The sequence below is a fragment of the Pteronotus mesoamericanus genome, unplaced genomic scaffold (genome assembly GCF_021234165.1).
Source record: "Pteronotus mesoamericanus isolate MK-2021 breed Mesoamerican mustached bat unplaced genomic scaffold, CSHL_Meso_final contig_90, whole genome shotgun sequence".
Lineage (NCBI taxonomy): Eukaryota > Metazoa > Chordata > Mammalia > Chiroptera > Mormoopidae > Pteronotus > Pteronotus mesoamericanus.
The window spans coordinates 10472205-10492551 of NW_026555277.1; the positions used below are offsets into that span (position 1 = coordinate 10472205).

The 20347-nt window shown below is 44.1% G+C and overlaps 1 protein-coding gene across 1 annotated transcript in view; it reads right to left on the reverse strand.

Annotated features, from left to right (window-relative positions):
• The window catches only part of SMARCAL1 (SWI/SNF related, matrix associated, actin dependent regulator of chromatin, subfamily a like 1), a 51758-nt gene extending 48576 nt beyond the window's left edge, over positions 1–3182 (reverse strand). Inside the window, exons 1-3 of the mRNA XM_054585679.1 lie at positions 2872–3182; positions 1783–1819; positions 491–1384 (exon numbers count right to left, since the gene is read on the reverse strand). Coding sequence (XP_054441654.1) covers positions 491–1346 — 856 coding nt within the window. The 5' untranslated portion in view covers positions 1347–1384; positions 1783–1819; positions 2872–3182. The remainder of the gene's footprint in view (positions 1–490; positions 1385–1782; positions 1820–2871) is intronic.
• Between the last annotated feature and the right edge of the window lie 17165 nt (positions 3183–20347).

Genomic DNA, 20347 nt, shown 5'->3' on the forward strand with positions numbered 1-20347 from the left:
CCTCACCTCAGAGCACTGAGGGCAGACGGGGGACCCCGCGTAGCGCGGCGAAGCTCGGGTGGGAGGGGTGTGCCCTGCAGCACAGCAGAGCTGGCAACACCCCGGCTCTGCCCCTCAGACAAACCACCCTGAGCATGTCCAGGTTGCCGAGCCAGTTCCATTGCCTTTAAAATAACATCTAGTTATCTCAAAGAACTGTTGTTAGGCTTAAGTGCTACAGCACACAGAAAGCACCTGGCAGAGGAGCGGGCCTCTCAGTAAACACTCAGCCATTCTCCATATGGCCATGTGGCAGCCCCCAATTTTGGCACCTGTGTGAAGGAACATCTATGACAAAAAGAAACATGAGCTAAAATAGAAAAATCTTAACAACTGGATGTACAGAATGTGCCAATGCACGCTCTTCCTATTTATGAGAAACTGCTAGATTGAAAGAGACTCTAAAAGAGAAAAAAAAACACATCTGAAGAACTAAAGGAAGACTCATTACCGAATTTTCTGCTGGGCAGACGCTTGAACACAGCAATGAGCTCCGCATTGTACCCAATCTTCACCTGGAAACGGTCTCCATCCCTCACACACGCTCCCTCCTGGGAGTTTACTGCTTTGTGGGATGAGGCCCCCAAGTTCTGCAGGAGACTTCGTTCTATCCCGGGCATCACGCTCCCTGGGCCACAATGGGTGTCAGAAACATTCTGCCCTGAGGTGGAGGGTCTGGCTGTCTTGGCCTCTAATTCGGGATCCCTGGGAAGCTGTCCCGAGAAAGAAGCTGGAGTATCCTGGGAACTCTTTGCTTTGGCCAAAGGCTCATGAGTTGTGCTAACGAAGGGTGTTGATTTGGTCCCATGCGAAACCTGAGGATGACCTTGACCTGACTCATAACCCAGGAGCTGCTGGCTGGAAACCTCTGGGGGACTTTGTGCCAATGGAGGGGAGATCCCAGTGAGAGTCATTTGACTGGGTGGGCTCTGGTGTGGGCAGGCTGTGGGCATCTCTTCCGGCCTCTTCCATGTCCCCTGGGCCTGCTCCAAAGTGCTGAGATGAAAACTGTGGGGATTATGAGGACTTTGGTCACCAAGAGATGAATTACTGGTTTTCTGTTGCTTGAAAATGACACCATGGCTCACTGGCTTAGCAGAGTCTCTGGGGAGATGGCAAGAAGGACCCTGCTTGGACTGGGAAGGACAGGCAGCAATGGGGGAACCCCAGCCTCCACTCTGATGCTGTTCTGCTAATTTCTCGGCTCTCCGGGCCAGAGCCTTTTGTCGATTCTCCTCAATCTTTTTCTTCTGCTCCTCTGTAAGAGGCAAGGACATTTTAACAGGAAAACGCTTATGCAGGAACATCAATCTTTTAATCAGACACGTGGCAGAAGCTGAGAAATCTAAAAAAAAAAAAAGGAAATAAACATGAAATATATTTATTTATCATGTGTCCACCTTGATTTTAACAAGCTTTTGTCCCAGGAAATGCACAAAGAGTACAAAAAGGATATATGAAAGTTTCTTTTAGAATTTAAAAAGCCACACGCACACAAGAATACTAGGTAGCAGAGGCCAGAACAATGATCCTGACAAAAGAGCAAAAAACATCAAATCCAAAGCTCTTGAAGAGGTATTTCAGCTGCAATATTTTTCTCCCTCTCATCCCCCAGCCAGCATTGAGTTACCAGATCCCAAGGAAGTTATGCAGGGCAACCTAAATCTACCAAATAATGAGAAGAACGTTTCGAACTGGAAAGGATAACGGATTAGACTGACATAGACGAAAACAACCACATACCATGGTGTAACACTTGCTAACACAAGCTCTTTCCAACCTGGAAGAAAGAAAAAAGCATTAGCCTCACATGGACTGCACACTAAATTCACCCCTCAAATTCAATCCTCTTACGATTCTTCGCAAATCAGCCTGCAGGTGGCTAGATGCAAGCCACAGAGTAGTTGGCCTCCGTGCCTGTCTTCCAAAACGCACCACTTCAGAGCAACCCAGTGACTCTTTTGGAAAAATAAGGGGGAAAAAAAGTAACATATGCTCATTGTACAAATTCAGATGTCCAAAAGATGGAGAGTAAAATTAATCGGTAATTTCACCATCCATCAATAACTACTGTTCATAGTTAAGGGTACAGTATAGTTCTGTTTTTTTATCCATATCCATAGACGCATGTCACATATGTGGGAGATATGTGCTTATTATGAAATAGGGTCATTATATACATTCTGTTTTGTACCCTAATTATTTTTTTAAATTAATTTACTCAAGTCATTTTTCTATGGGCTAAGCCACTTTTACAATATTCTGCAGCCAAGGAGCTGGACACCAATTTCCCTGGTTTGATTCTGTCTAAATAGCACCCCATCTAATGTAATGGTATGTAATGCTTATGACACTGGGGCACTCCGACGTCCTGTTTAAGCCTCTGAGGATCCAGAGGTTTCCTTCCTGCTGGGATTGCCTTGGGCCCCCCAAACACCTATTGCCAAACACCTTCCACCTCCACCCACCAACAAGAAAGAGCTGGGAAAGGCTCCGTTCCCGGACACAGCTGAAGCCCTCAGGTTCCCTGGGTAACTTGCCAACACTTCTGCCTAACTTTCCAACTAGAGCTTTCCTACACCATCGCGCTCTCCTCGTCCAGGGCCCCGGGCGCCTACTGCCTCCCTGAATGAGCAAGGGTTGGGAAGGCCACGGGGTGATATCCTGCTATCAGCCCCAAACCATAAAAACATCACACCATATGGACACCTCTCTTCCTCTCCACGCAGAGACATTCTAAAATTCTAACTTTGGGGGCGCGCCTCACTCCGGTCCGTTGGTAAAGAAGAGTCACGCCCCACTTCCACCCCTACTAACTCCACTTGGACTCACCCTTCCCCGTGGACCACTCCCTGCTCCAAGCTGGCACTTGGTCTCGTCCGCCGACACCGCCTTCTTCCCAGTCTACCTTCGCACCGCGTATGGCCTAGTACGCGAGCCACATGCACGGCGGACCCCGAGCCCAGGCGCCTCTCCAAAGTCCTCCCGCGCTAGATTACGCTTCCGACTGGGCGGTTAAGACCCGGCATTCGAGCGCTGCCAGTTCGCCCGCCTGGTTGTAGTGTCTGGGCCTGAAAGGGGAAGGATGCTTAGTACATTTCCCAGCGGGCAACCGGGGCACAGCTGCGCTTCCAATAGTGGGAGTGGTTAGCCACGAGACCCAGGCAGTGCTGTAAGGTCGTCTGGGATTTGTAGTTTGGGCCTAGAGCCTGACGAGAATTAAAGACTCAAGGTCAGGGGTGAGGCAGGGCGGGGCTGGAGTGGTGCACCCTGGGGGTTGTAGTCCTGGGCTTCCCCAAAGGTTAAACCAAGCACGGGGTATTGAGAACCTGGGACGTTGAGGTTTCCAAGACTGGAGTCTGGCTGCCAGAACGGTCTCCAGAGAGCTGTCAGAGTTGTGTTCAGAGGGCACACCAGAAGGAACTGTTCGGTAGCTCTTAATAAAAAAAAAAAAAAAAAAACCAATCCCCTGGGGCATTCTTCCTGGTATTGATAACCTTGTAAATTAGGCCCCACCCTCTATCCCATCCCCGGACCAAAGGACAATCAGCATCATCAACATCTTCGCCGTCATCGTGAGGCACTGTGATGATATTTAATGTGAATTAACTCACTTAATCCTCACCATAACCTTATGGAACACACACTCCTATCTCCATTTTACAGATGAGAACACTGAGACAGCTATACCTAACATTTTCACAGCCTTGAAGCGATTTGTGATTCTGATTGTGAAGCACCCCCACCTCCCCGCCCACGCCGGCCCTCTGCTCTTGAGAGAAAATTAGTAACCTGACGCTATCAGAGTCAGTTTAATCCATTTCTGAGCTCCAACACCCTTTCCCTTACACAGTCAACTCCACCTTAAACACTGGTGGTGAATATAGTATTCTTTCATCAGTATACACATGAATGTTGCTATTCTTTTTTTAAACATCGCTCATCTTAAAGAGGAATATCTTTAGAATTTTGTGAAATGGCCAAGACAAAAGCGCAGCAATGTAAATAGTTTGATCCATTAAAATATTTTTGTACCTGTAAATACATGTAAACTCATAGAAAAAAGAAATTCAAAAACCCACAAACTCTTCAGGACCAGGAGTAGAATGAGATACTCGTCTACTTTTTAATATGTTTTTCTGAGTTCTTTGTTTCTTAAAATAATCATGTAGATCTTGTGTGAATTTTGAAACAGTAGATCACTTTTTTTAAAGGACAAAGACATTGGCCTGCCTTACCAGACTTGAATGATGTTTAGTATTAGAAAGCATTCAAATTTCAGCTCTATGGTTTTATTGGCCACATAGACACAGTCACTTTTATTCCATTTTCTCAACTGTAAAATAGAAAACAATGCCATTTTGCTGAATCCCCTTCTTGTGGTGAGGATCAAAGCAAGACAGAACAAAATGGGAGAAGTGCTTAGTGAACTGTGAAATATCAGAGCAGATGGGAGAGGGATGTCGCTATTATCTGGGGTAAATCTCAGGTCTTTTCATTTCTCTCCATCCAGCACTCACGTCCTACTGTATAATGTGAACAGAACCAGATGAACACCTCTTCCTGCCCTTCCAGTCTCCCACAGAGTCAGTTAATTTGCGACAAGAGCTGGGTGCTGTGCACTTCACCCGTGCCTGCCGCCAACTCATGACAGTCACTTCACTCGGTTTTACTCAGTCGTCTCACCTGTAAAATGATATATGTTATCACTGCCCTTTGATATATGTTAAGAGGGCATATAGGTGAGTGGATCTTGGGTCCTAGAATTCCTATAGATTCATGAATCTTATCCCCCAAATCCCACTTGGGTAGGTCTGAAATTGGACTCCTCAGAAACGTGATTATCTTTCCAGCAATAACATTCTAAAATTCTAGGAATGGGAAATTGAAATAAGAATTCAGTTAAAATCATCTTCAGAGAGTAATTTAATTAGTTTAATTAATATAGTTTAATAGAAATTAATATTCATTGCTGCTTTGTCAATAGCATCCTTTATTGAGGTCTTACCCTATCCAAGTCTTTAAAAAAAAGATTCCTATACTCCCAAAGTTCTTGAGGCAACTTACAATGAAAGTCCATTTATTAAAAGATTTACACCCTGGCCGGGTAGCTCAGTTGGTTAGAATATCTTCTCGGTATGCTAAGGTTGTGGGTTCGATCACAAGTCACAGCACATATAAGAAACACCCAATGAACAACAAATGAATGCATAAATAAGTGGAACAACAAATCAATGTCTTTCCTTCTCTCTCTCCCTTTCTCTCTCTCTTTCTCTCTCTCTCTAAAAATCAATAAATAAAAATGTTTAAAAAGATTTAAGGGCCTGGAGGAAAGCACAGGAGCCAAGGAGTACAGAGGGAGGAAAAGACAGTAGGAGCAGGTAAGCTCCAATTTAACTCAGAGCTTGCTGGTAGCTAAAGCAAAGACGTAAGACTCTCGGACAAGGCCTTCAGATAAGTACTACACAACTGCAGCTCCCAAACATAGGTCAGCTGGGCAGTGCCAAACTGGTTTGAGGCATCGCCTGCTTGGCTCTGAAACACACAAACAAAATGACAATGTGATGAGTATTTGTAAAGTTTTAAATGATTTATAAAATTTATGTAAATTATATCATTATATACAACCATATAAAATGACATGAGAATTCATCTCATAGTTTTTAATCTTTAACTGGCTTTTCTTTAGTAAAGTGAAGATGGTTGTAAATGTCTTCATTTACCAAAATAAAAAGTTGTTTTTCCTTCCAAAAAATCCAAAAATGTTTAGTCTATGAATCCAAAAATCTGGCAGACACAATTGTAAGGGATTCCAGAGATGACTAAGATCCATCGCCTGTCCGTTGAGAAGGTTACAGTATTTGGAGGACAAAAGAAAAATAGCTAAAATTGTCAGATTTAGCAACTGTCCCAAATATTGCATGGCACATACATATCCTAAAAAAGTGTTTGTTATTTTCTCTGAAATTCAAATTTAACTGGATGTCCTCTATATTTTATCTGACAACTATAAAAATAGTTCACTCCTGCCCTAGCTGGTGTGGCTCAGCGGACTGCGAGCTGGCCTGCGAACCAAAGGGTCACCGGTTCGATTCCCAGTGTAGTGCACATGCCTGGGTTGTAGGCCAGGTCCCTAGTAGGGGGTGCGTGAGGTGCAACCACACACTGATGTTTCTCTCCCTCTCTTTCTCCCTCCCTTCCCTTCTCTTCTCTAAAAATAAATAAATAAAATCTTAAAAATAGTTCACTCCTATTTTCAGTGACTCAGGACTTAGTTGAGCAGCAAACAAATCTATACATTGCTAGATAGCTGGTTCACAAGTATACTGATATAATAAAGCTAGGAGAGACTTTAGGTCACAGGTGAGGCAATAGAGGCCACATCAGCTGACAGTCTGTATAGGACTTCTGTGTGTTACAAAAACACAGCGAAGTTAGCAGTGCCTGATGTCACAGACCAGGCGGAGGCAGGCTGAAACAGGGAACCTCAGTTCCAACGTCAGCACTTTATAGGCACTAATTAAACAGACAAAATAGTTGTTGCAGGTTTGCCCTTGCCTGGTGGTATATCTGGGATTTAACACCCTTCACCCTGGAGCTCACATGCGAGTGATGTAGATGCGAGGCTTCCCTCTTTCCACTTCTGATTCCTTACAGAGAGTTTGACGGGCCTTTTGGGAGGGAGATTTGACAGCCATTTCAAGGGCATGTCATCACTCAGGTTAATTACACCTAGAGCAGTGAGATAAGATGGGGGAGCAGCTGCAAGACTTTGGGTGGGTAAGGAGGCTGGCTGTTCCCTCCTTGATGCTGTCAGTTGGCAAGTACATTTGCATATCCAAAGCACAGAGGGGCAATGAGAGGGTTTATAAGCCAGGAAATTCACCTTCCAGAGTGCTTGTTCCGTTCTGGTGGACTTAATAGCTTTGAGTCTGACAGTTCAGTTTTTCTCTCTCCTCTCATCTGCCTCCCCTAGGCTTCCTCCCCCACTCAAAACTCTAAATGTATTACAAGGCAGAAACTCCAGTATTATTTCTACATGGTGCCTTTCATAATTTGGTGTAAGATTTCTCCAAGCGTCTTAATTTCTCAAACTATGAGATCATGTTAGCTGTGATTACTTCACACCCTCAAATCTGGCACCTTGACTCCTAAAATGGCTTATATGTCCTTTGCCAAAACCATCCCCTTTGACCCCTTGCGCCTGTTTTCTTAGACCTGTAAATTTTTCCTTTTTCTCCAATATGTCAAGTTCCACTTTATTCATCCATTCATGCATATATTCATTTAACAACAATCCAAGGGTCTACTATGGGCCACATACTGTGCAAAGACACTGGGGTTGCAGCAGTAACTAAGAACCCAGAGATGTTACCCTTTCTTCATAAAGCTTACAGTCTAGCTGGGGAGCCAGACCAAAGGGGGAAAAAAGGAAATAAATAAACCAAATGACCTAAACAGAGGGTCGCAATAGAACCTAAAGAGGAAAGTATTTCAGGGTGGGCAGGAATGGCCTCCTAAAGGGGAAGCGTCGAAGCTGAGACCGGAACAGGGAGTGGAAGCAGCTGTGCGAACGTGGGATGGAGGAGGGTTCTCAACCAGAGGCAAAGACAGCACGCTGCACCCAGGCCAGAAAGACCCGGGTGTGTTTGAGGAACTGAAACAAGGCCAGTGTGGCTGCAGGGTGGTGTGAGGGGAGGAGAGGGACACGAGGTGGGACTGGAAAGGCAGGTAGGGCTGATAATTTCAGGGTCCTGTGGGCCACGAGAAGAAGTTTGGACTTCGTTCTGAGAGCACTGGGAAACCCCTCAGTGGGTTCACACTGCCACAGTGTGCTCTCATGTGTGTCCTAAGAAGAGTGCTCTTGCTGCTGAGTGCAGCCTGCGGGGGATGAAGGCAAGTGGGCCAGCAGGGAGGCCTTGCGGGGAGCCGTGGCAGGAATCTGAAGAAGAGATGGATGGTGGCCTGGCTAGATGGTTGCTATGGAAACCTGCCTGGAGGGGAGATGCCAGCACCATACCTCCTTCTCAGGAAGCCGGAATGTCTGAGCCAGGCATGTGCGAGCGCACACACAGCACTCGGAGCCCCATTGCAATGGACACGAGGTTTGTTTAGAAAAATGAGGTAGCAAACTGACCTTTCTTATGAACTGATGTTCTTTTTTTTCTGGCAGCTTTTTTACAAGGGTATGAGTTAGGGCAATTATGTTCTTTCATAATTATTAGTGGAAAATGGGAGGAAAGAGTTGCTAAGTAGAGTTCAAGGAGATAACGTATTTTGTCATGTATAACGCACACTTCTTTGTCCAGATTTTTGAGGGAAAAATAAGGATGCGCATTATATATGGGTGTAATGGTTACATACCATGAGTATAATAATGGGAGTAATCTCATGTATAATGTGCACTAAAACAGCACAATATAGATAACACTGGAGCCCAAACTCCATCTCAGAGGTCCTACTTCCTACTCCTTGTTCCTGTGCTGCTCCAGAGGTTTTATTGCAAGGGGACAGCCACCAGACTTTGCTCAATATTCTGCTCTTGATATAGTTTTATCCATTCCACAGGAAATTGCCCAAGTGGTAACACCCCATTTGTGTCTACAGATGTGACCACTGAACTTTGGATTGTCATTGGTTTAGTGCAGTATCCCTGGAGGCCACCAGGGGGCAAATAATAGTCCATGAAAGCCAGGCAGTGTCACTGTTCCATTACCCATCCCTCTCTCTGGGCCCCTCTTTACCTCTTGGTTCTCTATACTTATGCTTTGTCACTTCTTATGCCATTCTGTTTAATGTTACATTTGTGACTCTTTTATTAGTCTTTTTCTTCACTCTGCTCCTCTAACCCCATATCCAGCCCGCCTACGTCATGATACTGAAGCTATTTTCAGTAGTTTGTTGCGTGTCGAACTGCTCCTGGTTTTCAGTTCTGAAAAAGTACAAGTGAAACACTTCATATTTCCCTCCCCTAGGATTTCCCCATTCTCATTTGTTTGATTTTTACTTATGTGGCCTTCCCTGCTTCCATAGAAAAAGAAAGGGGATCCTCTCCTGACCCTGCCCAAAAAACATTACACACAAAAAGGTCATTCAATTGTTAAGGAATTTCAAGAGCAGAGGAAGTTTTAAGAGGCCTTGAGAGCTGCATCCTGTGCAAATAACCATCCAAAGTATGGAGTTCCTGTGGATCTGGGGGAAAAGGCCCCTCCTTCCTTCCCTGACTCCAGGATTGCAGGGTTCTTGCTGTCAGAAGATTCTCCTTAGTGTCCACTCCAAATTCTCTGCCAGCCCAAATTTCTTCTGTCCAGGGGAGAAGGATATATGAAAGGAGCTGCTCGGTGTTTTCCGTTTCTATTGGCCTGCGGGGCTTGTGATCAACTCCTTCCACGGAGCCAGGTTGCCAGCTGAAGTTTCAGGCGCTAGTGTACTGAGGACACAGCGTTGACCACCTGCTCAAACAGAGCTATCTGTATGTGCATTAGACGGAGGCACACTCTGACTAAGTCAGAGAGAAGAAACAGTCCCATTCATCACGAGGGTAAATTATTCTAATTGAGCGGTTAAGAGAATGAATGCTTTCTAGGTAGTTTACAGTAAGGGGCCTCCTCCTCCTGCATGCAATAATGGAAAACCACGGGCCATCAGCTCCATTTGGGAAAGAGCATTAGCATCCAGTCCACTCACCTCCTTGGTCCTCCAGTACTTGTTTCCTGGAAATTGGCTCCCTCTTAGCGATCAGTTCAATATTCGAGTTTTTATTTTCTTTTTCTCTGGTAAGCTTCTGAAAGAGCAGGGATTCTCTTCTTAACCCTACTTGTACAGCAAATGATATGTAGTCCAGTAAGCAGTACACACGGAAGCCTTTTAGACTTCTGGCCCCAGGCTCTACAACTGCACAATAGAGTAAACCCCACCTTCCACTGCCCAGCTTCCATTAAACAGGTACTCGAGCATTCCTTCCCAGCGCCCCCTCCAGCTTGCTACAGGCACATCTGTCTCTGCTGGAATAAAAAGTTGTTTGCTTTTTGGAAAAGTTTAAAATTCTGTTTTATGCCATCAGTTGGAGAAATGCCATTTAAATATATTAATTTTAAAAACTATGTATTTTTGAACAGGCAATGCATTCACATAATTCAAACTCCATATATAAGAGCACAACACTGAAATGTATTCTTACAGCCAGAAGCAGATTTAACATGAAGTTTATAAGCTTTGACTTCAGGAACCCTGGCTTGCATAGTCCTATTCTAAGGTCCTGTGCCTAATTCTGTATTATTTTTGTATTATATTTTCCTTAAAGGTAGCCCCATCCCCAAATTATATGAGCTTTGGTGCCTCCAAAACTTGAATTTGCTCCAGCTCCTATCCCTGTCACTAAGCTACCACACTCCCTTCCCAACAGAAAACCAGTACTACTGAGAGGTTTGTGTGTGTGTGTGTGTGCGCGCGCGTGCACACATAATTTTCTGGATATATTTCATGCACATTTAAGTAAAAGCATATTTACCTCTCAGTTCTTTTATATAAGTATCAACATGCTATACACACTGCCCTGAACTTGACTGTCTGCATTTGTCTTAAAGTTAATTTCTTCATATTTTGGTTTCCTTGTCTGTAAGATGGAAATAATTGTACTTATCCCAGAGACTTCCCATTAGAATTAAATGAGCCCTGGTTGGTGTGGCTCAGTGGATTGAGTGCCAGTCTGCGAACCAGAAGGTCACAAGTTCAATTCCTGATCAGGGCATGTGTCTGGGTTGTGGGCCAGGTCCCCAGCTGGGGCTGTGTGAGAGGTAACCAATCAATGTTTCTCTTGTACATGTCTCTCTCTCTTTCTCCCTCCTTTCCCCTCTCTCTAAAAATAAATAAAAATTTTTTAAAAGAATTAAATGAGATAATGTAAAGCACTGAGCCCATTGCATGGAACATAGTAAGTTATCAATAGATGTAAGCTATTATTCCATTGTCAATATTTAAAATATGCTACCAAGCTGCTGTAATGAAAACAGTGTGGTCCAGATAAATAATAGCAGATGAATGAAACAAAATAAGAAGCTTCTGCACCTCAGTCTTTATAATTTGTGTGCAAGATACCATTGTCCGTGGGTAGAATACAAACACTGACAAGAAAAAGTTTGTTTCTGAGAGCTTCAAGTCTAGGGGAAGAAAGCAGATGTGTGTCAAAAATGTAACACAGAAAGAGTAAGTTGCTGTGAGGATTGGTGAGCTCCTTGCTGGCCGGTGTGACAGGGTACCCAAGTTGCACAGAACAAGGGAGGCCGAGTTGTCTGAACTGGCCTTTGACGATAAGTGGGAATTTGACATCCAAAAATAATAAGGAAGATGGTGGTTACAAGGAATCTCAAATGCTGAGGAAAATTTAGTTAATTAAGGGAAATAAAGTTTAAGAGAGAGAGTTATAGATTGACAGGAGGTTTTTCTGAGTAACATGATCTTTGGGATCCTTTTGACAAGTCCGAATGAGGAAGGGAGAGCCAGGAGTCCCCAGGTGGGGTTGTCACGTGGACTCTGATTGAATTTGGCAGATCAGTGTAACTCTTTAATGGCAATGAAGAGGGGGAGGGGATATCAATACTAACAAAACCAGTCTCTCAAGAACAAGCTCAAAATCTAAATCTTCAGCTAGCGCTTTATCAATAACACATTCTAATTACATCTGAGGCTTTGAAAAGATGCCTCTGTATGATAATTGCTGTAAAGCAGATTTTAGTCACAGGAACTGAATTGCAGAGAAGAAATAGCTTATTAAAGAGTATCATTTGATTGCAACTGCAGATCTTGACAGTGCTGAGAACAGTAGACGCCCCAACCTCCCTCCTGCTGCCGCCCCTCTATATCAAGTATTTAAGTAACATTACATGTGCAAAATGATCCATAGGCCATCTATCCACTCCCAAGGCCAAATGGGGCTTTGGGATAACTGAGTTCTGAGCCACATATTAGATAAAATGGAGCTTATATCTTGATCCCAGAAATTCAAAAGCATTGTCGTTAAGTCAGCATCCAGACAAACACAGGGCCCAGAGAAGAACCAGTACTCCAAGGCTCATTCAATTGAACACATTTCAGATGTGAAGACGGAGCCCCTGAATGTGGCCCACCGGCATGTATAGGGTGGGCTGCTTCTGCCCATCAGGGACCTCTTTGTCTAACTCCTCCTCTCGGTCCGGATTCCCCTCAGTCCCCCAATCCGTGTCCAACCAGTGTGTGTTGCCTGTGTGCTCAGCAAGTCATTTAGGGAAAAGCCTTTTAATTAAGAGGAGAGCAACACATTATTAAATCAGATTTATTTATTACCCTGCCATCTGGCCAGAACTCCTCTCAGCCCCCTTCTCCTCCGAGCCTGCCCGGCACAAAAAAGGACAAAGAGAATGGAAAGAGAGGAGCCCCGTGTTTGCCTGACCTTGGAACAAACCCTCCACCCCTTCCTGGAAGCAGGGTGAGGGTTGTAGGAGGACTTCTTGGGGTCTTTTTCATACAGTAAAAAGTGAGTCTCAGTTTTCTTGCCCGTAAAACAGGGATGATGCTGCCTGCCTCAGTGCTTGTGAGACGTCGGGCACAATGGTTGGCATAGTGGAAGTGCTGGGGAAATGTAAGTTAAACTCGAAGCCTATATAAATTAGCAGCTTAGTTAGAAGGTGGGTGGTAATGATGGTGGCAGCAATGGGTGGCAGTGGTGGCAGGAATGAGACAGCAAAGAGTTTCCTCCCGGCAAGTCCCCGCTGGTTCTCTTTCTGTTGTGACCCACAGGGGCCTCCCTCATCCTCTCCCCACAAATGCCAGGGAGCTCAGAAATCCAGGTCCGGCGCTTGCCCGTCCTCACTCCCAGCCCTGCTGTCCTGGGCCGTGCTAGGGCAAATGCCGCTGGAGATTTCCATGTCAGCTTTGGGCATGGTAAGAAGAAGGGCAGAGAGACACTTAGAATTGAAAGATGCTAGGAAATGAACAGAGGACTGCATTTCAATAGGTAACAGCTCAGGCAGGACAACACTGGAAGACATAATGAAATAGAGGCTAGTTCCTAAAAGTACAGTCAGCACCCCTGTGACAGCTATCAATGAAGGCTAATACGGGGATATGGGAGGCTCAGTTACCACGAGCAGCATTTCTGTCCAGTGATACGATTTTCCACAATACTGAGCAATTCCTGGAAAAGCAGGGGTGTCCAACCTGTTGGTGTCTCTGGGCCACACTGGAGGAAGAGTTGTCTTGGGCCACACATTAAATACATTGTGACATGTAACCGCAAAAAAAATCTCATCACGTTTTAAGTAAATTTACGATTTTGTGTTGGGCCGCATTCATAGCCATCCTGGGCCGCAGACAGCCCGTGGGCGGCAGGTTGTACACGGAACAAAATAGAGTGTAATCTTCCTTTAATTTACATGGTACTGCCATTCTTAATGTATATTAAAAACGATTTAAAAATTCCTTCTGTTTATATATAAAACCAAATTACATTCTAAAGCTCAGATTATAAACAAGTTTCCAGCCCCATAAATATCTAGTGTGACATTTTAAAGTTGTGTGGAGCACAGGGGAAGGCACTTGCAGAATTGTCACACAGATTGCAAAGAAGCAAGGGGCCCTGGTCCCAGCCTCTATTGCCAGGAATGAGACCTCTCTCCATCGCTGGGACAACCCAAAACACTCCACACTTTTGCAAAATGTTCCCTAAGGGGGTGATCCTGTGGTAGGCTAAAAATTAAAATGTGAATCAAATTAAATTAAATTAAATATGTGAATCAAATTAAATTAAATGTAAAAAAAAATTAAATGACAACCAAGAAATTTTAAATGTATAAAAATGCCCTGAGACAATCAAGAGCTTTTACACTGGATATGAGATGATATGAAAGAATTTTTGCTCCTTTTGCTTGGTATGAAAAAATAATTTTATGTAAAAATACAGACAGACATGCATACAGTAATGCAGAAAATAAATCTCAGTACTGACCACCGGAGTATAACATGCCTACAAGCTTTATAGGAAATATTTCCTGGGCTGGCTGCTCAGCTCATGAAGACTCACTCTTCCCTGGGAACTTCCCCCATATAACACTCAAGGTGAACCCTCAGCTGTGGGGTGTATATCACACACCCATCTCCCAAGGGGACTGGTCTAGGCAGGGCGGTCCATGGGCACACCTGGCCCATTCAAGCCCACCTGATGCCCTTTCACAGGAACTGGGCATTTTGAACTTGGCACGGAGCCTGGGCTGTGAGAGCTGAGTCACGTTAACAGCACTTCTAGGAAAGCCACGTATGGCAGGTGCAGAGGTCTCCAAAATCACCCTGCTTCCTGCCCTTTATGGGGGTCAGCAATTCAGTTCTTTCATGGTTTCTGAGAGACACCACAGAATCCTCCCCCAAATTTCCACTTCTTTGTGCTCAAGCCAGCTAAAGCTGTTATTTACAACTAAAGAATCTTAGTAAGATGTTTCCATTCTGGAGACAAATAGCATGCTGGGAGAGGATTTACAGATTAAAGATTGACTACCATAGATGAGGTCCCAGTGAGAACTGGAGAATTATTTATTTCCTCAGTGTGGTTATATTTAGATAAACCCTACCAAGGGCGATACAGTTGAACTGGGCAAAATGTCTGTCTTTGCATATATTGAAAATTATATTTAAATGAAATAACTGTGGTAGCCAGCTTCCAGAAGGGCTCCCAATAATGCTTGCTGCTTGACATTCACATTCTTGTTCGGTCCCCTTCCATATTGAATAGGGCTGACTCGTGTAATCAATAAAATATTGTGAAATACTGTGTGTGGAATATGACATCTAAGGCCCAATCATAGAACGACATCAAGGTTTTCACCTTCCTCTGTCTTGGGTCAGAAAGCGGGGACTAGTCCTAGCAAAGCCGGGCTAGTCCCTACATCATGAGGACATTCAAGCAGCCTCAGGGAGAGACGAGCAGCTGAGGCCTCCTGCCACCAGCCAGCCCCACATTCCCACCAGGTGAGTGGCCACTTTGGAAGTGAATCCTCTAGCTCCACATAAACCCTCAGATGGGTACAGCCCTGGCTGACACCTTGACTGGAAACTCAAGCCCAAACCACTAAAACCGTGAGATAATAATGTTTGCTGTTGTTTTAAGCCACACCCCAATTGAAAAATAATCCAAAAAACACCAAACTCCCCACCATGACCTACAAGGCCCTAGGTGGTCTACCTTCCTCTTTCCAGTTACACCTTTGACCTCATCTCCTCATCTTTGCCCTCCCTTTCATCCTGCTGTAGATACACTGACCACCCTGATTTTTCTGGAACATTCCAGGCATACTCCTGCCTCAGATACTTTGCATTCGTGGAGTTCTCCGCCTGAGTCACGCTTTTCCCAGACATGCAGATCGCTTGCTCCTCTCACCTCTTTCAAGCCTTTGTTCACACTTAACATCTCCATGCAACCGTGCCTGATAACTGTATTTTAAATTAAAACTCTTCACCTTTCTTGACAATTTCATCTCCTTCTTTGACTTTATTTTCTCCGTAACCCTTATCACTATTTAATATAATATATATCTTATTTATCCATGTTCTTTATCTTTACCTCCATGAGGGCAAGGATTTTTGTGGATTTGTTCATTACACCCCTAGGTCCTAGAGTAGTGCCTAGCATGCACACACAGGATGCTCTCTATGACTGTTAAGTGAATGAATAAATGAATTAACTTAGTTAGCTTAATAAAGTGAAACATGTTATATGGGTTTCTTATAGACAAATTAGAAACTGTGATAATCCTTAGGAATGGAGTAAAAACCATCTGGAAGTATCGGGTACTGACATTTGCTATGTATCCTTGACTGCTCTCACTGATGTCCTTTGAGTGCTAAGGAATGGAAACCTACGCTGGCTGACCGAAACACATGGATAGTAGCAAAGATTGCAGCAGGCTTCTGGGAAAACTGCAGGGCACAGGGTATCCTTGGGCCTCGGGGGAACTCAGCTCCAGCAGACACCGAAGCTACTCTTCCTGGCTCCTTAAGATCGCCCTCCCGTGACATTTCTGCTTCAGCTCTTCACTTGCTCCAATCTCTCTCTGAGGACCACTTTCCTTTGCTTACTTGTTAGTTCACATGTGGTCCTCTTGTCTGTTCTGGAGTTTCCATGATTTTTCAGTCTCAGTTGTTCAGTCTTTTGACTGATTGTCCCAGCTTGGGCCAGGCAGACTCACCTGGTAGACAGGGTCACAAATATGTGTTACTTTGTTAGGGCTATCATAATAAAGTACCATAACCTGGGTGGCTTAACCAACAGAAATTCATTGTCTCACAGTTCTGGAGGCCAAAGATCTAAGATCAAGGTGTCAGTAGGATTGGTTGCACCTGAGGGGTGTGCTTCTCCCCCCCCCCCCACCCCAGCTTCCCATGGTTTGGGAGAACCTTTTCTCCGCCCTCCCTTTTTTTTTGCATTTGCTGCATCAGTCCAATCTCTGTCTTCATTTGCACATGGCATTCTCTCTGTGTGTATGTATTTGTGTCCAAATTCTTCTTTTATTGGATTAGGGCCCACATTAATGACCTCATCTTAACTTCATTATCTGCAAAGATCCTATTTCCAGATAACATCACGATCATCCCTGGCTGGTGTGGTTCAGTGGATTGAGTGCTGGCCTGAGAACCACAAGATCACTGGTTCTATTCCCAGTTAGAGCACATGTCTGGGTTGCAGGCCAGGTTCCCAGTAGGGGGAGCATAAGAGACAACCACTCACTGATATTTCCTTCTCTCTCTTTCTCCCTCCCTTCTCCTCTCTCCAAAATTAAATAAATAAATCTTTAAAAAATTAGCTTTAAAAAAATAACATCACAATCAAAGGTACGAAGGTTAGGGTTTCAACATTTTTGGGGATGACACAATTTCACCCATGACAGTCACATTGAAATAGGCTTGCGTCTGTAAGTGGCTGTGAGTAGTAGACACAATTATATTTGTCTGATGCCAATGTTGTTTTCTAGGTAAATATAATTTTTCTTGTAAAAATAGAATCATACTGCATGGTTTTTCCCTAACAACATATTGTGAAATTTTTCTAATGTCAATAGCATATTTTACTTTGTTTTTAATGGCTACATAGTATTATATTATGCAAATATATTATAATTTATTTAAGCAATGCCTTGTTAGATTTTTCCTGTTTTGTTATTTTATACAGTACTGTAATGATTATCTTTGTCTCTAAATCTTTGAGCGCACTAATAATGATTTCTTTATGATAAATTCCTGGAAGCAGAGTTAGTGGTTCAAAGAATTTGACATTTTAAAAGCTTTTGATATATACATATTATCAAGCTGATTTTCAGGAAGTTGTTGAGAATACTTGTCTCCCAACATCTTTGCCAGTACCCAATAGAGTATTTTTGGTCAGCCAAAGTCAAAGAGATAAGAAAATATCTTTGATTACTATTTTTGGACTGAGATTGAATTTTTTCCTCATAGTTATTAGTCACATAACATTTCTTGTTTGGGGAGAATTGCCCCTTCATTCACTTTGCCTAATTTACTACTGGATTTATATTTTTCTTATTGATTTGTATCAATGATTTACCTTAGAGATATTAACCTCTTATTGTACCTATTTTTCTACGGCTTTATTTTATTTACAGTGCTTCTGAAATACAGAAGTTTGAACCCTATCAAAATCTTCCTTTGTGTTTTTTTTCAATATTTTTATGCTTAAAGTGTTTCCCCATCTATTGAAGGAATAAACAATCATTTCTATTTCTTCTTCCCCCCCCAATGTTTTGTATATTTACATTAAAAATGTTGCTTTTCATGCTCTCATTCCTTCTGGTAGATTAAATATAGCTGCAAATTTGTTGCTACCCTTACCTTTGAGAGGTACAGTCTAATTCTCTTCTTCTTGAATCTGGCTTTAGTGACTTGCTTAAACATGATAGAAATAATGTCCTGGACTTTTGAAACCAGGTGGAGTATAGGGTTGCTGTGTAAGAGGTCTGACTACATCAAGCTACCATGTTGGAGGGGTTATGTGCAAGCACTTGACCATTCCAAGCTGAGCCCCGAATTCTAGCAGCAATTTGCACCAATGCAAACAGAGTATCAGGAAGTAACCTCTGTCAACACTAAATGAAGCAGGAGATGAATGAAGCCCTGCTCAAGATCTTGACCCATAAATTCGTGATATATAACATATATAGCTGTTTTAAGCCACTAAATTGTAGGGTTGTTTGTTATGCAACTATAAATAACCGGAGCATTACCTCTTGTCTAGAGTGTTATAACAGAAGCTGTGAGATACAGGAAAAAGCACTGCAGTTGCAGGAAAAATGGAAGAGTCAAGAGCTTCCATAAGAATATCCTCATCAACTGTTAATGACTGATAATATTAAAAGTAGCAAGGGTTACAGTGGACATGTGCTTGAAGCAGAAAAAAAAAGGCGAATCCATCCCACTCCAGCACATTTTGGGAAAAAGCTCTTTTTAAATCATTGAAATCCATGGAGCATTTGTAATGTGCCGCACACAGTACTAAGCCCTTGACACAGATTTTCCTCATTTAATCCTCAGCAGACTCCCTGTGGGTAATTGCCATTGTTGTCCCTGTTTATAGAGGAGAAAATGAAGGCTCTGAGAGATTCACAAACATGCCCGTGGTCGCAGAGTCAGAACGAGGATTGAAGCCTTTGTCGGAGCCTGCACACTTTGCCAAAGACTCACCTCCTTTTCAGGGTGACGCTCTGATATTACTCGCAGAAAGTACCCTTTTGCCTTGGGACAGCTCTGGGTGCCCTCCTCCCCACCCGATATTACCATTTAGATGCCTCGAAGTCTATGGCATCAGGGGATTTAGCCAGACACTCTCCAATCTCTCTTCCAGATGTAAGCTTGTGGTTCCTAAAATCAAGCCAAGGGCCTAGAAACATGGACAATGGAAAGGAAGACAAGTGAGCCCAGGATTCAGGTGCCTTTCCCTACCTGGGGTCCTCTGGTCCAGACACTGGGAAGGACAGGGTCAAGTCATGGAGGCAAGAAGGTCCTGAGGGAAGGGATCGTGTGTAATTTATCCCTGTGTCCCTAGAGCCCACCATGATGCCAGGGTCCTCAGAGAGGTCTGATGTTTTAAAAGAAAGTGCTTCAACTCACAGTGGCCTGAGCTGAGACCACCCTCCCCTCTCCCACCTGATCTCTCAAACCATTTCTGAGTGCTTCCTAGAGTGCTGGCTTACCCGTATCTAGGAACAAGGCGACGAGGTTATTTCACCCTGCCTTGTCCTGAGCCATTGCCCTGGCCATCAACCCTCCTACTGGGCACAGATGTCCTGTGATGGCCTCTCATTCTACTTCTCTGGCCTTGAGGAAGGGATCATGGTCACTGACCGACTGCTGGATCCCAAACAAGTATCAGTCTCTTCCTTCAGCCACGATCACATCACTGAAATAGGTTGCAAACCTTAAAGAGACTTTTCTCTAAGTCTGGGCTTAAGGAAAGAAATTATGAAAACTCAGAAATATTAAAAACTCTTACTCTGTATCAGGCTCATCTTCTGGTCTGTTTACTTGCTTAGCTCCTGGCTTGCCAAGGGCCGCGACCTGCCCCCTTTCCCAGCAGGCATTCGCACTAGAAATAGCCCAGGGCCATTCCTGGCTTTGGGCTGCCCGCAGGAGAGACATCCTACTCCAGGGAAAACAAATATTTTTCACTCCCCAATGTACATTCCTCTTCCTTATATCCTTATATCCAATTAAATTCGTGCCAGGATGATTGACAATGGGGGTACCCATTCGCTTCAAGGTCAAGCCCTTTCCTTTCCCACGTTAGGTGTGTCTGGTCCAGATAAGACAATCACAGAAAGGTGTGACATGAATCCATTACTTCAACCGTGTTCTTCAGTTCTAGGCACGTGCACTTTGCTAATGAATGAATAAATTATCTGCGCCAATTGAGGTACCCACCTTGATTACAACCAACGAGTCCTACACCAAGCATCTTAAGTATTCAGAGAGCTTCCCCTTCATGCTGGAGCCTATAAATTCGTAGCACAACTCCCAACCCTGTGAAAGCTCCCCTCCCCTTCTTTGGCTGTTGTGTGCTCCCCAAGCCCAGGATCATTAATCACTCTGCTGCCTGGCAGGCTCTTCCTGTCAGCAGTGGTTCCCTCTGACCCTCCTGTCCATCTTTCTCCCTCACCCCAGCCTCTGACAGACCAGAGAGAAGGCTCACGCCTGTGGCACCGGGGTGGACAGAACCAGCCAGCAGGGTCATAAATCTCCTCCACGGCCCCTCCCTGCACACCGCCATTTCGCCCCA